Source organism: Nymphaea colorata, chromosome 4 (assembly GCF_008831285.2).
Source record: "Nymphaea colorata isolate Beijing-Zhang1983 chromosome 4, ASM883128v2, whole genome shotgun sequence".
Lineage (NCBI taxonomy): Eukaryota > Viridiplantae > Streptophyta > Magnoliopsida > Nymphaeales > Nymphaeaceae > Nymphaea > Nymphaea colorata.
In genome coordinates, this window is record NC_045141.1 from 18,882,374 (window position 1) to 18,895,689 (window position 13,316).

General features: G+C 36.6%; 1 protein-coding gene and 1 long non-coding RNA gene across 2 annotated transcripts; one reads left to right on the top strand and one right to left on the bottom strand.

Moving 5' to 3' along the window:
* Positions 1–3,156: 3,156 nt before the first annotated feature.
* On the top strand, positions 3,157–6,009 carry LOC116253566 (elicitor-responsive protein 3). The gene is made up of 5 exons (XM_031628433.2): positions 3,157–3,303; positions 3,881–3,946; positions 4,209–4,335; positions 4,818–4,932; positions 5,730–6,009. Exons 1-5 carry the CDS (start codon positions 3,237–3,239, stop codon positions 5,793–5,795), a joined length of 441 nt encoding a protein of 146 aa, XP_031484293.1. The 5' UTR covers positions 3,157–3,236; the 3' UTR covers positions 5,796–6,009.
* Positions 6,010–11,521: 5,512 nt separating this feature from the next.
* LOC126410045 (uncharacterized) lies at positions 11,522–12,768 on the bottom strand. The gene is made up of 2 exons (XR_007573303.1): positions 12,627–12,768; positions 11,522–11,967 (listed from the first exon to the last, which is right to left on the bottom strand). It is a non-coding gene; the product is annotated as an uncharacterized LOC126410045 (long non-coding RNA).
* Positions 12,769–13,316: the final 548 nt, after the last annotated feature.

Consider the following 13,316-nt stretch of genomic DNA (forward strand, 5'->3'; position numbering starts at 1 on the left):
ACTCCAAATGTCTTCTTTATTCAGTCTACCAATAAGGGACTGTTCTTCCCATATAGCATCTGTTCCGAGTCCAGTTTCTATGATCATGTAAGAAATATATTCAGGTTTTTATTCCCTATGGTGAATTTGACAGTGATAATTGAGACTTCAAATTGGTGATTGCAAGGCTATGATTCCTTGCCATGTTTTTGCTCTTGTCAACAACAAGAGTACAATCCTAATTCTTTGCAAATTACAATACCATGGCTATATTTGGATTCTTAATAAAGATGGACCCCACTTGAGGATAAACAAATCACAACTTTTATGCAAAGCAGCTATCTTTGAGGTACCCTTTTTCTAGTAAAACAAGAACTTTCCACTTAGTTATATCAGCCATCTAAACTTTCAGTGTTTTGACCTTCTTAGGAACTTGTAGAAACTAGAAGTAATCAAGATCATAAAGTTTCATGAAGATGGAAACAACAAGACTCTCACCATATGTTAGATGCATGTCTGTAGAAACTTCATAGTTTCCACATCCATGTTTTTTCCCTGATGAGATTTTGTCAATGAAACTTTTTTCTGACGCATAGGGACTTACCTTTTATGCATTTAGAATCTAGTTCTGTGATTGTAGAAAGGCCACTCTCCGGGTGAGATTTGCATCCAAGTGACATGTCCGATTGTATGGGTCCAGCAACATGCATGTGAGCTAGCAATTAACACATTTAAGCAACAAAATCAGCCTTACTCATTCTCAAATATTTTGTACATTTCATAAATAGTGCACATGTAGAGCTTCCATCTTATCTACCATAACATTCATTACACATGTGACAGTTCAAACATATAATATCTTCAACTAGGGCCATAACGTTAACTATGCATGCAAACGAGTTACAAATATACCATCTTTTGAGCTAGTTATATGTGCATTTCTTAGGAACACAAGCACATTCATGGACAATATCTTCAATAACATAAAAACAACTATAAAGTCTTCCAATAAATTTCACCTTCATTTGCCTTTGAAAAAAAAAACACTCTAGAATGAAATCACCTCTGGGACATGAAGGCAGATAAGTTCATAGATCTATCTCACTTGGTTACGATGGAAGCCAAAAAAGATTCACCGAGCATAAAAGCAAAGCAAAAGTCCAATATTCACATAACATGTGGTACATAAATAATGTGCTCATGCAACTAATTTCATCATGTGTCATATAGGCTATAGGTCAATAATCTCGCATCTTGAAACATTGCACCAAATTACCAGAAAATCCTATAGATATAGCCTGCTAAGATTACATCTGATTGAATACACTAATCATTTATAAGAACATAGCTTTTGATTTTTCAACCAAGATGAAGAGAACAAGGTTCCCAATTCAGTACTTATGCAGATGGCAGACTGTTGTAAGTTTCATTTGGAAAAATTAGAAATATTACACCACCTCCTTTCATCAATTCCTACAGGACCAGCCCAGTCAAAGCACCACATCATATGCCACCAAATGGTGCTTTATCTCAGCCTTTTTGGGGTCTTAGGAAGATGGCCATCAAGGTATTCCTTATCAACTATTTCTTGCATAAGCTGTAGTCCTCGTGAGGTGGAAAATGATAAACAAATCTAAGTTACAGCAAATTATCAGTGTCGAAAACTGGCAATAATATCGAGACGAGTACATAAAAAAACATCAAAAGACAAGCAAGGAGAAATTTCAGTTCAGTGTAGCGTAGTGTTTAAAGCAATGTTATAAAAGGCATAGCGTATCGCGTATCGGTCAGGCCGACCTATACGCCGTATTGTAAAATTAATTTTTTAATTTCAAAAAATATTTAAAAATCAGAAAAAAATAGACAAAAATCTGAAAAAAATGAACAAAAAATCAGAAATGAAGAAAAATAAAAAATGTATTCAAATATAAAAAAAGATCATTTATGTGGAACATTCATGTGTATACTATCAACAACACATTCAAAAATAAGAAATCAAATATTCAAATTAACATAATAAGCATCCATCACAATTTTAAACTTGAAAATTTTATAAAATTTTAGGACTGAGTCTTAAGACTTGGAGTTTTGGGACTTAGATTACATCACAATTTTATAAGTTCAAACATACAGTTATCATCTTTCATGATTCAACGATGATATCTTCCAAATTGATGAATCCTCGGTTAATTTTTATGAAAATAAGCCAAATCTCTCTCTCCTATGTCTATTGGAGCCTTTAAATACAAAAAGAGAGAGGGAGGAGTGTTTAAACTTTTAAAAAATAAGAAATTTTATGTTTTCTCCCGTATCGTACGATACGGAGGTGTATCGCCCGTATCGTACGATACGGGCGATACGCACGCGTATCGTGTATCGAACACGTATCCTATAGGTTTCGTCGACCAACAGAAGTGTGTTATATCCATCATTTGCAGTCATTAAGAAGTAGACTCCGACAAAAGTCAAATTGACAATAAGCAGCCTGCCAGTCCGACCAACTATACTGCACCACCCAGATATGATCAATAAGTAGATTTATATATTTTTATATTAGTTTTTATACGAACCATCCATCTAAATTAAATCAAACACTTATATTGATTATGATGGATCCAAGGTATGACGTACTTGTGTTTATACGTGAATTGTAGAATAATATTGTTGATTGTGGAGGCAAATGTATAAAAATGAAAGGATAAAAAAAGAGGGTCTTAAAAGAAGGGTATATTTATTTTATGGAAGGTATTTTTTGTTATTTTTTATTGAAAATAAATTGCAATTCGAGAGATTATCTTAAAATTGAGTGCCTGTTTCTTGACTTTTAAAAATTAGACTTGCCCAAATATTAGACGGTTTTTTATATATTTTCATAAATTTGCTATGACAATCTATTAAAATTACTTATACATGTTGAAATCCATTTGATACACCGGATCGTTTAGAAGAACGATATGGCTCCAGTATCAATACCCACAATATTGACCCAGAGACGGCAATCGCACCGACCAAGAACCGAACCTCGATATCGAATATTTGGATCAGATCAAGAAAGCAAGTTTGAACACCCAGTATTGGAACTTACGTACTGACCCGACCCGTTTAACTGGACGAATCAGATTTGATGGCGGTATTGCTCTCCTAGTCATCCTCTATAAATACTCGGGAACGCCCGGATCCGTCGAGTTCTTGTGTTAGTTCCCACCGAGTCTTCGTCCTCCTTGACTTCTCGCCTGTCGGATTCTTCCCGATCCAAAATGCCGATCGGCAAGCTCGAAGTCCTCCTCGTGGGAGCCAAGGGGTTGGAGAACACGGATTTCCTCTGTAAGGAAAAAATTTCTGTCGTCATTCTTCCTCTCTTGTTTTTTTTTCCTGATGGATCAAGATCCCGGCCCTCTGCTTGCAGATTGATTGTTCTCTGTTTTCCTTTCGATCTTTAGGCTTTAGCTTGTTGCTTTGACGTATTTTAAATGTTAACCTTGGTCTGCCTCTGTAGTTCTAAATCGGTTTCTGTAGTTCTAAACCTTGGTTTGCCTTTTTTCTGAAGAAAATGAGTTTTGACGGGCCTTTACGTGTTATGTGCATACGTGAGATCGATTGTCCTGCCTTTTTGTTATTGAATTTTTCTAATACCTGTAGATACCATCACAACTTTGTTCTGATTTCGTGTAGATTGTGGCAATGCGTGCCATTTACTCGCTGATATTATTCTTTCTCCTGTTGTTTAACTGTTTTCTTTTTCCAAGATGGTTTTATTTGAGCGGTGTGGGAATTGGGATCTACCTATTCCTATATGTGTAATGTGTGTGTGTGTGTGTTTATGCTCACGCCAGAGAGAGAGAGAGAGAGAGAGAGAGAGACATGCTCCAGTGACACCAGATTAATTGTTGAAATTGTACAGGTAACATGGATCCCTATGTGGTCATTACATGCCGTACACAGGAACAGAAAAGTAGTGTTGCGTCAGGTATATGTACAACTTTTCCACTCTTTCTGTTGGTTAAGCTACAATTTTCTCCTATTTATTGAGTAATGTTGTAATTCAAGGGTGTCAGCTTCTGAAAAGATAGGTGTAATCTCCTTGCAGTTATTGTTTCCTGCCGTAGGTCCAGGTTTATTATGATATTCATGTTAATTGTTTTTAACCAAGTTCATGTACATATTATAAATCCTTGAATAGAGTTGCACTAGGCTCATGTTTCATGTGCATGTCTGTTGCTACATTGCAGGAAAAGGAACTGAACCAGAATGGAATGAGACATTTTTGTTCAACCTTTCTGAAGGAGTCTCTGAAATTTCCCTTAAGATAATGGATAGTGACAATCTCTCTGATGATGACTTTGTTGGACAAGCCAGGTAAGGAATTATCATCATTCGTTGTCTTCAGTGGGTCACCAATTCTTGAAGGCCAGTGACTTGTTGATTCTGAATCCCAGATGACCAAGGAAGAATTGTAGACTATTTCTATTATAGGGACTTGCATTTCTTCAGGCTTGCACGAAACTAGTGAATCGAAATTACCATTTTTTCCCCCCTAAATCTAGTGAACAAAATTCTCATTCTTTTAAATCTTTAAACAGAAAATACTGGTTGTCAATTGCTAAAAGGGCTCTAACTGAATATCTACTATCCAAATTAATCAGCGACCTTTTTATCCTTGTTAACTAGTTCAAAAGATCTTTCACAACTTCTGCCGCGCCACCGCCGTTATTTCTTTAAGTAGGGGATCACCTGTCTCTTGTTAATGTAAAGATAAGTGCACATGCAGTAGCAAGTCGAAGTAAATTGTGAATTGAATACTTCATAATCAAACTTGTGCTGGATTTTGTTTGTTGCAGCATCCCTTTGGAACCTTTATTCACTGAGGGAAGCCTTCCTCCGGCAGTTTATAATGTGGTCAAGGAACAAAGATACTGTGGAGAAATCAAAGTAGGACTGAACTTCATTCCAGAGGTAACTTTTCTACAGTTTTCTGTTAGGCTGGAGATCAATGATCATGAATGTCTACTGAGAAATTTATCTCCTGCGCGAATGTTGAGGCTTTCAAATTAGGCAAATTTGCGGAAGCCACCTCTTGCCTCAAACTTGACTTACAGGCCGTGTGTTTGGTATGAGGAGGGAAAGGTACCTTTGTTAGATAATGTAATTGTGGTATCCCCCTCAGAAATCAAAATTCGTTTAATAGGAGTGCCTGAGATGGGTGGAATTGGGACGTTCAGTTCCCACACGTGTTTTGTCTTGGTGGACAAAACAGCGAAACTGCCTATTGTTTGATGAAATTAAGAACGAACAGGGTGTCCTGCGCCTTAGGTCCAAGTTATGATACGCGTTATTTCATGTCCCAAGAGCCAGTTTGTTAGGACCAATAGGGATTAGGATATAATTTCCATTCATATTGTTGTTAGAAAAGCTCATTTATGCTTGCATATATAAGGACTATATGTAATTGAATTAAAATATGTAGTATATGGTATTGCGTTTGGTTCCCCTCGCTCAAGAAACCGACAATGCAGATGCGGCAGCCCAAATACCGCATCTTCGTGATATAGCTTTGCAGTAATGAGGGAAGGTTGACGCGACATGGATTATATAATCTTTGTCTGTAGCAAAGTAAACCTAAGAAATGCAAGCCCAAAAGGGTGCATCCGTCGAAACTTTTTGGTACTTAGTAACAAAATCAACTTAAAATATTAAACCTGATTGTTTTCTGTCTCTGTCTTTGTCTCTCTCTCAACTTCTTGATGGTGCAGGAACCAAGATATACTGAAAGGTGTTTCGAGCAAGAGGACTTCGGCGGCTGGAAGGAATCATCATAAAAGAACTGTACTACGCCAATTTTGGGTTTCTGAACGTTTGGAATGAACATTGTGTTGAATTAATCTTTCTCTCTCTCTCTCTCTCTCTCTTTCTCTCACATATGATCGATCTGATGGATATCGGGAAAGAGAGCTGAAGGAATCCTCATAAAAGAACTGTAGCATGCTAACTGTGGATTTTTGAACATTTGGAATGAACATTGTGTTGAATTTATCTCTCTCTCATCTGTTTTGTGCAAGTATAGATCGATCTGATGAGTATCGGAAAGATAGTTGAAGGAATCCTCGTAAAAGAACTGTAATATGCTAATCGTGGTTTCTGAGGAGTTGGAATAAAAGCCCAGGTTCTCTCTCTGTCTCCCAACATACGTATTCTTTTCCTCCAAGTATAGATCAATCTGATAGATACCGGGAAACAACGAAGTATGATCAATGATACTACATTCAAATGCCAACTTCAAACACAAGATACAGGTGAAAAATGCTTTATCATATGTATGCTTAGAAATCCTTTATTTTTTCTCTTTAGAAATTTCCAAAGAAATGTAAATGGTTTTGATATTGTTAAAACAGTTTAACTTCTTTTACTATCAGAGACACACACTTTAACCTGTCACTAACCGAAGTTGCAAAGTTGCCAACTTTAAATGATTCCGATACGGATCAGCCGAGCTCATTATGCACGTGTTTGAATGTGTGGACGAAGCGTCTCTTTGCAATACTTCGAGGCACTGGGATATCCGACGAAGAAGCCGGTGTCTTGCGGAGGGAACGTTGGAGATGGGTATCTGCCTGTCTGGCGACAACTTGTATGGGGTACCATAACAAAAACTCCGTCCCCAATTCGGAAAAGGTACGACTAAGATTGCCAAAATGGTTCGGCATAACCAAATTGAACCCTTTTCTTTTTGCAACTCAAACCATCCAGTTTAGTCTTTTCTCTGTGTATTTCTGTTTTTGTTTCCTCAAGGGCGGCTAAAAGCAAAGGGGGAACATGAACGTCTATGGGCTTTTCTTGCTTGAAAATCCTAGGTTAAATTCCGTTTCTCCCTATGTTATTTATGACGTTATAAAAGCAGAATTTGTGACTGTTATTGCTGATATTTCGTGGTAGCAGTAAAGTAAATTGCAATTAATTTTTTCCATCAGCTATCTCAAGTGTTGTTGCCAATATTGGAGAGTTTCACATAGCGCCCTAGTAGGCGTACCAACCTATTAAATAAATTTATACCTCATAGCATTATAGCAGTTGATTATTTATGTTGGTCTTCTGCTGTGGTTGAGACTTTAGAAGTATCTTCTCATAATTTTTATTTCGAACGGTGGCGTTAACTGTAATTTTGGAAAGTTTTATATGGTAGTTTACTAGTTTGGGTAAAAAATGAATAAAACGTAAAACTTAAAAACATTTCCACGTTTCGAGTCTTCGACAAAGGTGGCGGACGAGCTTTTTTAGGGTATAGGGTTTTCAGCGTTGGGAACGTTAACGGCGGAGCAGACCGGCGTCTTTTTTTACGTCGAGTTGCAGCAACATTAAACCTCCGACGGACTGGTGCATTTCCCGGCACCGTGCCGACAGCTTTCCGGCACCGTGCAGACCTCCGACAGCTACATCCGACTACGCTCGCGTGCTCAGGTAGGATTTCCGTTTTGGTTTCTACTTTTTGTTTATGTCCGTTAGTTTCTAGTTTTTTGTTTTCAATCATTAATTTCAAGTTTTTGTTTTCTGTTAAGTTGCATATGTCTGTTAGTTTTCTACTTTATAGTTTATACTTTATACCTCTTGTTTGAGTCGATTTGCATATGTGCATTAAAAAGTAGAAACTGTGTCGCTGTTAACTTTGTAGTTTGTACGTTTGTTACTTTGTTAGTATTTTTTTTTTTTTTTTACCTTTACGGTTTTACTTTATCATTTACATATGATTTTTTAAAGATGAAACGAGAGTCAGATTTTATTGCTTCAGGACCTCACGTGTTTGATACTTGATAACTGCAGAAAATGCCTAGATTGAAGGATATATTTTGGTCACATGCAATTGAAAGTGATGAAGGGAGTTGACTTGCAAATTTTGTTCTGAGCATATACCAGAGGAATTGTACGATTTAACATTTAAGTATCATTTGGCTGGGATTCACGGGAACAATGTTGTCGCATGTCGTAACGTGCCTGAAAATATCAAGCAAATGGCAATCAAAGCTTGTAGAGTTATTGAGGACAGACCCGTGAAGAAGGGGAGAATGCAAAGTGGAAGTGGATCACATTTAAGTGTAGGTTCATCATGTTCAGTTAACAATTTTTTTCGTGGAACTTCGTCTGAAGGAGGAACAGAACAGGACAAGGCCAAAAACAAACAATTTCAGGCATGATGAAGAAAGTGAAAAAGGATTTTGTAGATAAACTTCTTCTTAAAGCTATTGTGTTGAACAACTTACCTTTCAACTTACTTCGATCAGTGGATTTCAAGAATTTTGTTGTTGGTGCTACAAACTTTGGCCCACGATATATTTTTCCAAGCACTGAAATAACAAGAACGAAACTACTAGATGAAGCAAAGAAAGATGTTCTATTATACGTTGATGAAATGAAGAAAACATGGACACAATATGGATGTACAATTATGTCTGGTATTTGGAAAGATACGATTAAAAACAGGTCCTATATAAACTTGTTTGTGAGCTCTCTAACAGGCACCATATTTTGGAAGGCAAGTCATGTTGAAAAAGGTCCTAAAAATGCAGAATTTATAGTTGACTTTTTATCTTCAACTATAGAAGAAATTGGGGCAAACAATGTCCTACAGATTGTTACCGATAATGGAAGCAATTACAAAAAAGCAAAATATATTCTTGAAGGAAAATAACCAAACATTTTTGCTACGTCTTGTGCTGCTCATTGCATTGACTTAATGCTTAAAGACATTGATAGTTTAGAAGATGTGGCAAATATTATGTGCAAAGCAAGGCAGATTGTCAAGTTCATATATAATAAGCAACAAGCTTTAGATATAATGAGAACTTATACAAAGGGAAAGGAGTTGAGGAGGCCTGGTGTGACTAGATTTGCCTCCCAATTTATTTGTTTGGATTCTATCTTAAAACGAGAAGAGGGCCTCAGGTTTATGGTTGCCTCCAATGAATGGAGACATGTAGAAGACATTGAAAAAAATGATGCAAAAGAACTTACAAGCTTCGTTCAAAATGAAGATTTTTGGAGAAAGGGAAAAGAAATAATCAGGTTTGTTGAACCATTAGCGAGAGTACTAAAGATGGTAGATGGGGAAGGGGCCACAATGGGTTATTTATATGAAGCACTTGATAGAGCTAAAGAAGCTATCAAGAATGCAAGCAACGGCAGGAGAGAAAAATATATGCCATATTGGAATATAATTGATAAGAGATGGAATCGTAATTTGCATAGTCCCATACATGTCGCAGCAGCTTATCTAAATCCTCATTTGTTTTGGAATAAAATAGTAAAGATGAATGAAGAAGTTTTGAAAGGTTTGAACTTAGTAACAAAAAATCTTCTTCATGAGGATTCTGCAGATATGGGTCTTGAATTGATCAAATATCACAACAGAAATCCTACATTACTTCGTGATGGGTTAGCCATGAGTGTTATTGACATTTATCATCCTCTCATCCACGTAAGTGTCTCACTTTTACTGAATTGTTGATGATTGGTTAAATATTTTAATTACAAATTTACAACTGTATGATTCACAATTTTGTTTGTTTGTTCTTTAAATAATGTTAGTTGTTTGGTGGGAGATATTTGGATCTTCTGTTCCTATTCTTCAAAGAGTAGCAATCAAAATTTTAAGCCAGCCATGCAGTGCATCAGCTTGCAAAAGAAATTGAAGTGCATTTGAAGCTGCTAATACGAAGAAGAGAAGCAATTTTTTACCATCTAGATTAACCGATTTGGTATTCATTAGAATGAATATGCATTTGCAAAGCATGGCTGCAGAAATAAAGAAGATAAATGCAAATCCAATCTATATTGACCATGTGAATCCATTTCCAGAAGCAGAAAATATAGAGGTTGGCTTGTCTTCAGATTTAGAAGAAGAAGATGATGAAGAATGCAGACCAAGTAGAACAAATGAAGAAGATGACTCTACTTCATGGGGTGAAGATTAATGATGGATATGTTCTTTTTTTTTATTTAAGAATGATTTAAATTGTGTTGCAAAGCCATGAGGGCTATAAACTTGATATTACTTATGCATTAGTTCGATTCTGATTCTGATTCTCGTTGTCTTATTAGTTTCTCATTTATTTTATTTTTTCCTAATTTTTAGGAATTTTTTAATATTTTTTATTTTTTTAAAATACCGTTTTTTTTCGTATTTTTCAAGCCCGCCATATTATACCCGAGAAAAACCTCGCCGTTTAAAGCTGCGAGATGTTATTTGTGACTATCAGTTGCACTAATATCCTGGTGGGACCTTTGAAAGAAATGTGTTGATGCATATGTTTGAATAGTATGTTTGGAGATGTTTGGTCGCCTAGCTTGTGAAAATTTGATTTGCATAAAATACAGCTTGGGGTGCAGAGGAAGAAAATTAAACCTGTCATATGAGGTTCACTGGCTTTGTATTTGCTATCCTTAGTGCTGTCACTAATGTTAGAGGTCAGTTTGGAGGAGTGATGATGATTAGATTCATAACTACTAAGTGTGACTCCACTGGTTGGCAAATGACTAGCAGATTACCTCAAAAGCTTGCCTTTGAAGACGGAGGTCACATACTTTGTTCAGAAAAGGCAAATGTGAGATGCCATAGCTAAGAAATGCCATAATGAATAATGCTCTTCCCAAATGGCATGCTTCCAAAATGGGCAGTGTCACCCTTTTTCCAAGGGGAAGTTTGAGGAATTACTCTCCAACGAATCCAATCATCGGTCAACTACAATCAGAAATTACAAATGCATACTTGTGTGAAATGGTTGCTGGCATCATCAGTCATCACATGAGGGCTTCAAACAGACTGAAGTCAAGATCAGAGGTTGTAAAAAGTTGCAGGTATCTTTTCACTCGCAATGTATAAAAAATAAGGTTTTGTATCAGTATTTGATACTATTTTTGGGATATACTAATGCTGCTATAGTGCAGCCACTTGTTTCATGAATTACTTGCAATTAAATTCCCTTCCTTCAAGTAATATGGTTTGGTGACTTGACTCGCTTCTACTTATTAATTCATATACATTTCATATTCATAGATGTTATCTTTAGATGCAATGTGTCTTACATTCAGTTGATTGATTCTACACTTATCTTTTACATCTTTCCATTGCTTCCTATCTGTTTCTTTTTCTGTTTCTCTTACGTTTTTAATCACTCAAAAGCTTATCCTGCTTCATGCTTTGTGCTACTTTTCAATATTCACTTTTCTGCTTGTGCTTCATGGTCTCTTTTTATGTATATTTCATGTTCTAATTATGGATAGAAGACTCTGTAAGGGTTGTTTAACTAGTAGTTTTACGTTTTGAAATTAGTTTTCTATTAACTCTACAAAACTTGTAAATTAATTATCTGTGTTTGCCCATATATTTCACATAAATTCCTGTTGAATGTTGAGAGCCTGCCTTACAAAGTGATGATCATGATCAGGGGGAAATTTTAAACCTCTTCCTCAAAGTTATTGTTTCTGATGATTTTTTAGAAGTGCACTGGCATGGAAATGTTGGTTGGGGATGTGTCATTTTTTCTGGCCAGAGGTAACTACCTGAAAATTTGCTTTTCAAGGTGGTGTTATCTGAAAATCTGCTTGCAAGGTGGTTCTGTTTGAAAATCTGCTTGACTTTGGCATGCCTTCGGTAAATTTCAAGAGTTGGAATTTCTTTTGGTTGAATAAAATAAATGATGATTTTCTTTTTTCTCTTGAAGTTGAATGCAGCATAGAGAAAATTCACAAACATGTAAGGAACGGGGTATACATAGCATTAAAAAAAAACACGATCAGTTGCCATTCCTTCTTCAAACCAAATGGTATTTGTGGTTGTTAAGAGCTACAACATGACAACGGTGATCCCATGCCCATCACTCAAATTCTTGTGCCTACTAATGTGCCACTGAATGTGATGTCCAGGTGTGCTAGCCATGGATCTGTTTTCTGACAATAATTCCTCTCCTGCTCATAAGTATGACCTGTAAATGCTCCTCGCAGCTGCAAAGACAACTGAAATGCTCAGAATGTCTTCTTAGTAGTGGTAATATTTGTGAAGGCTTTAGGGCATTTAGGAATACATCTGGTGGCACTGTTGTTTCAGAACTCGTGCATAAGAACTTAAGGTCAACTAATTTCTCTATCTATTGGATGGTGATTTTTACGGGCTTTTGTTTCTTTTTCGTTGATTACTGAAATGTTTGTTTAATCTATTTGTTCATTTGTGTTCTTTTATACTCTAAATATATTTAAGTTTTCCAAAAATCTTTATTCCCTTTTTTCCTTTCACTTTTTCTTTTGACGGATCTGCATGTGTGACTAGAAAATCAGGAGACAGGGTGGATGTAAAAAAATTGGTGAGAACTTTAGTCATTCTATTGATGTACAACTTTACAGTAATAGCTACCCAAGGAGAGCAAGGTCCAAATTGGTTAATCATAAGTGCTTAGTGCCATCAAGTACAAAACCTTCAGAAAGATGATAATTGAGTAATAACTGCGTATTAAATCCTCCAATGGGCGTTAAATCAATCATTTGGTCTCTTATACATGGGAAAGATTGTTTACTTTTATTTGATCATATAAGAACTCTATGAACATACAGTTCCAGAAAAACCCAAAATTCTGTTACTTGAAAAATAACCTGTAGTAGCTGCATACCTTTTTGTATGTTGATTATGTGTAATTTGTGGAAGGCACCACAATCACTACCCAGTCCTTGTGATTTGCATAAGCTACTGAATGATTAGGCAGCTCTGTCAGTTGTGAAGCGGGTTGGGGCCTCCTGGTACAAGCCTTTTCGAGACCTCGTATCTGCTGTTGGTGACCTCACTGCTAGATTGTGGAGCATGATGAGAATCTTTTAGCAGGACCATCGTTCTCCACTGGTCTCCGGCTTTACCAACTGCCAGTTTCCTGCAGGCGGTGTGATGGCTTGGCGCAAAACCAAGGAGAAGAATGAGCAGCAGCAAGCAGACAAAAGGAATCAGGCTGACTCTCATGGTTTGGAAATGGAGGCTGTGGTTGAAGCCTGTTAGGAGCAGAACTCCTAGAATGGGATGATGGGAAATGGAAGCAAGGAATAAATGTTAGATGGGTTTCTATGATGAGGACAATGTAAGCTGTAATACATATAAATAGACTCTGTTATGTTGACCTTGTTGTCCCCCTTCATATCCAAAGAAACACGCTTTGACTTTGCATATTGTCAAGCGAAGCTTGCAGTAACAATAATATCAAAGAAAATCCTTTCTTACGTATCTGCAGGCTTTCCTTGACATGTTTCCCTGTTTCCGTTAAAAATAAGCAGCTTGTAACTGGGGATATGTCTGCAGAATAACAGGGAAATTT

Bases quoted from the DNA above. Each gene is read 5' to 3' on its own strand.
- LOC116253566 (XM_031628433.2), top strand. From the start codon at position 3,237: ATGCCGATCGGCAAGCTCGAAGTCCTCCTCGTGGGAGCCAAGGGGTTG. The intron at 3,947-4,208 runs GTATATGTACAA...GCTACATTGCAG, and splicing joins GAAAAGTAGTGTTGCGTCAG to GAAAAGGAACTGAACCAGAA. The intron at 4,336-4,817 runs GTAAGGAATTAT...TGTTTGTTGCAG, and splicing joins GACTTTGTTGGACAAGCCAG to CATCCCTTTGGAACCTTTAT.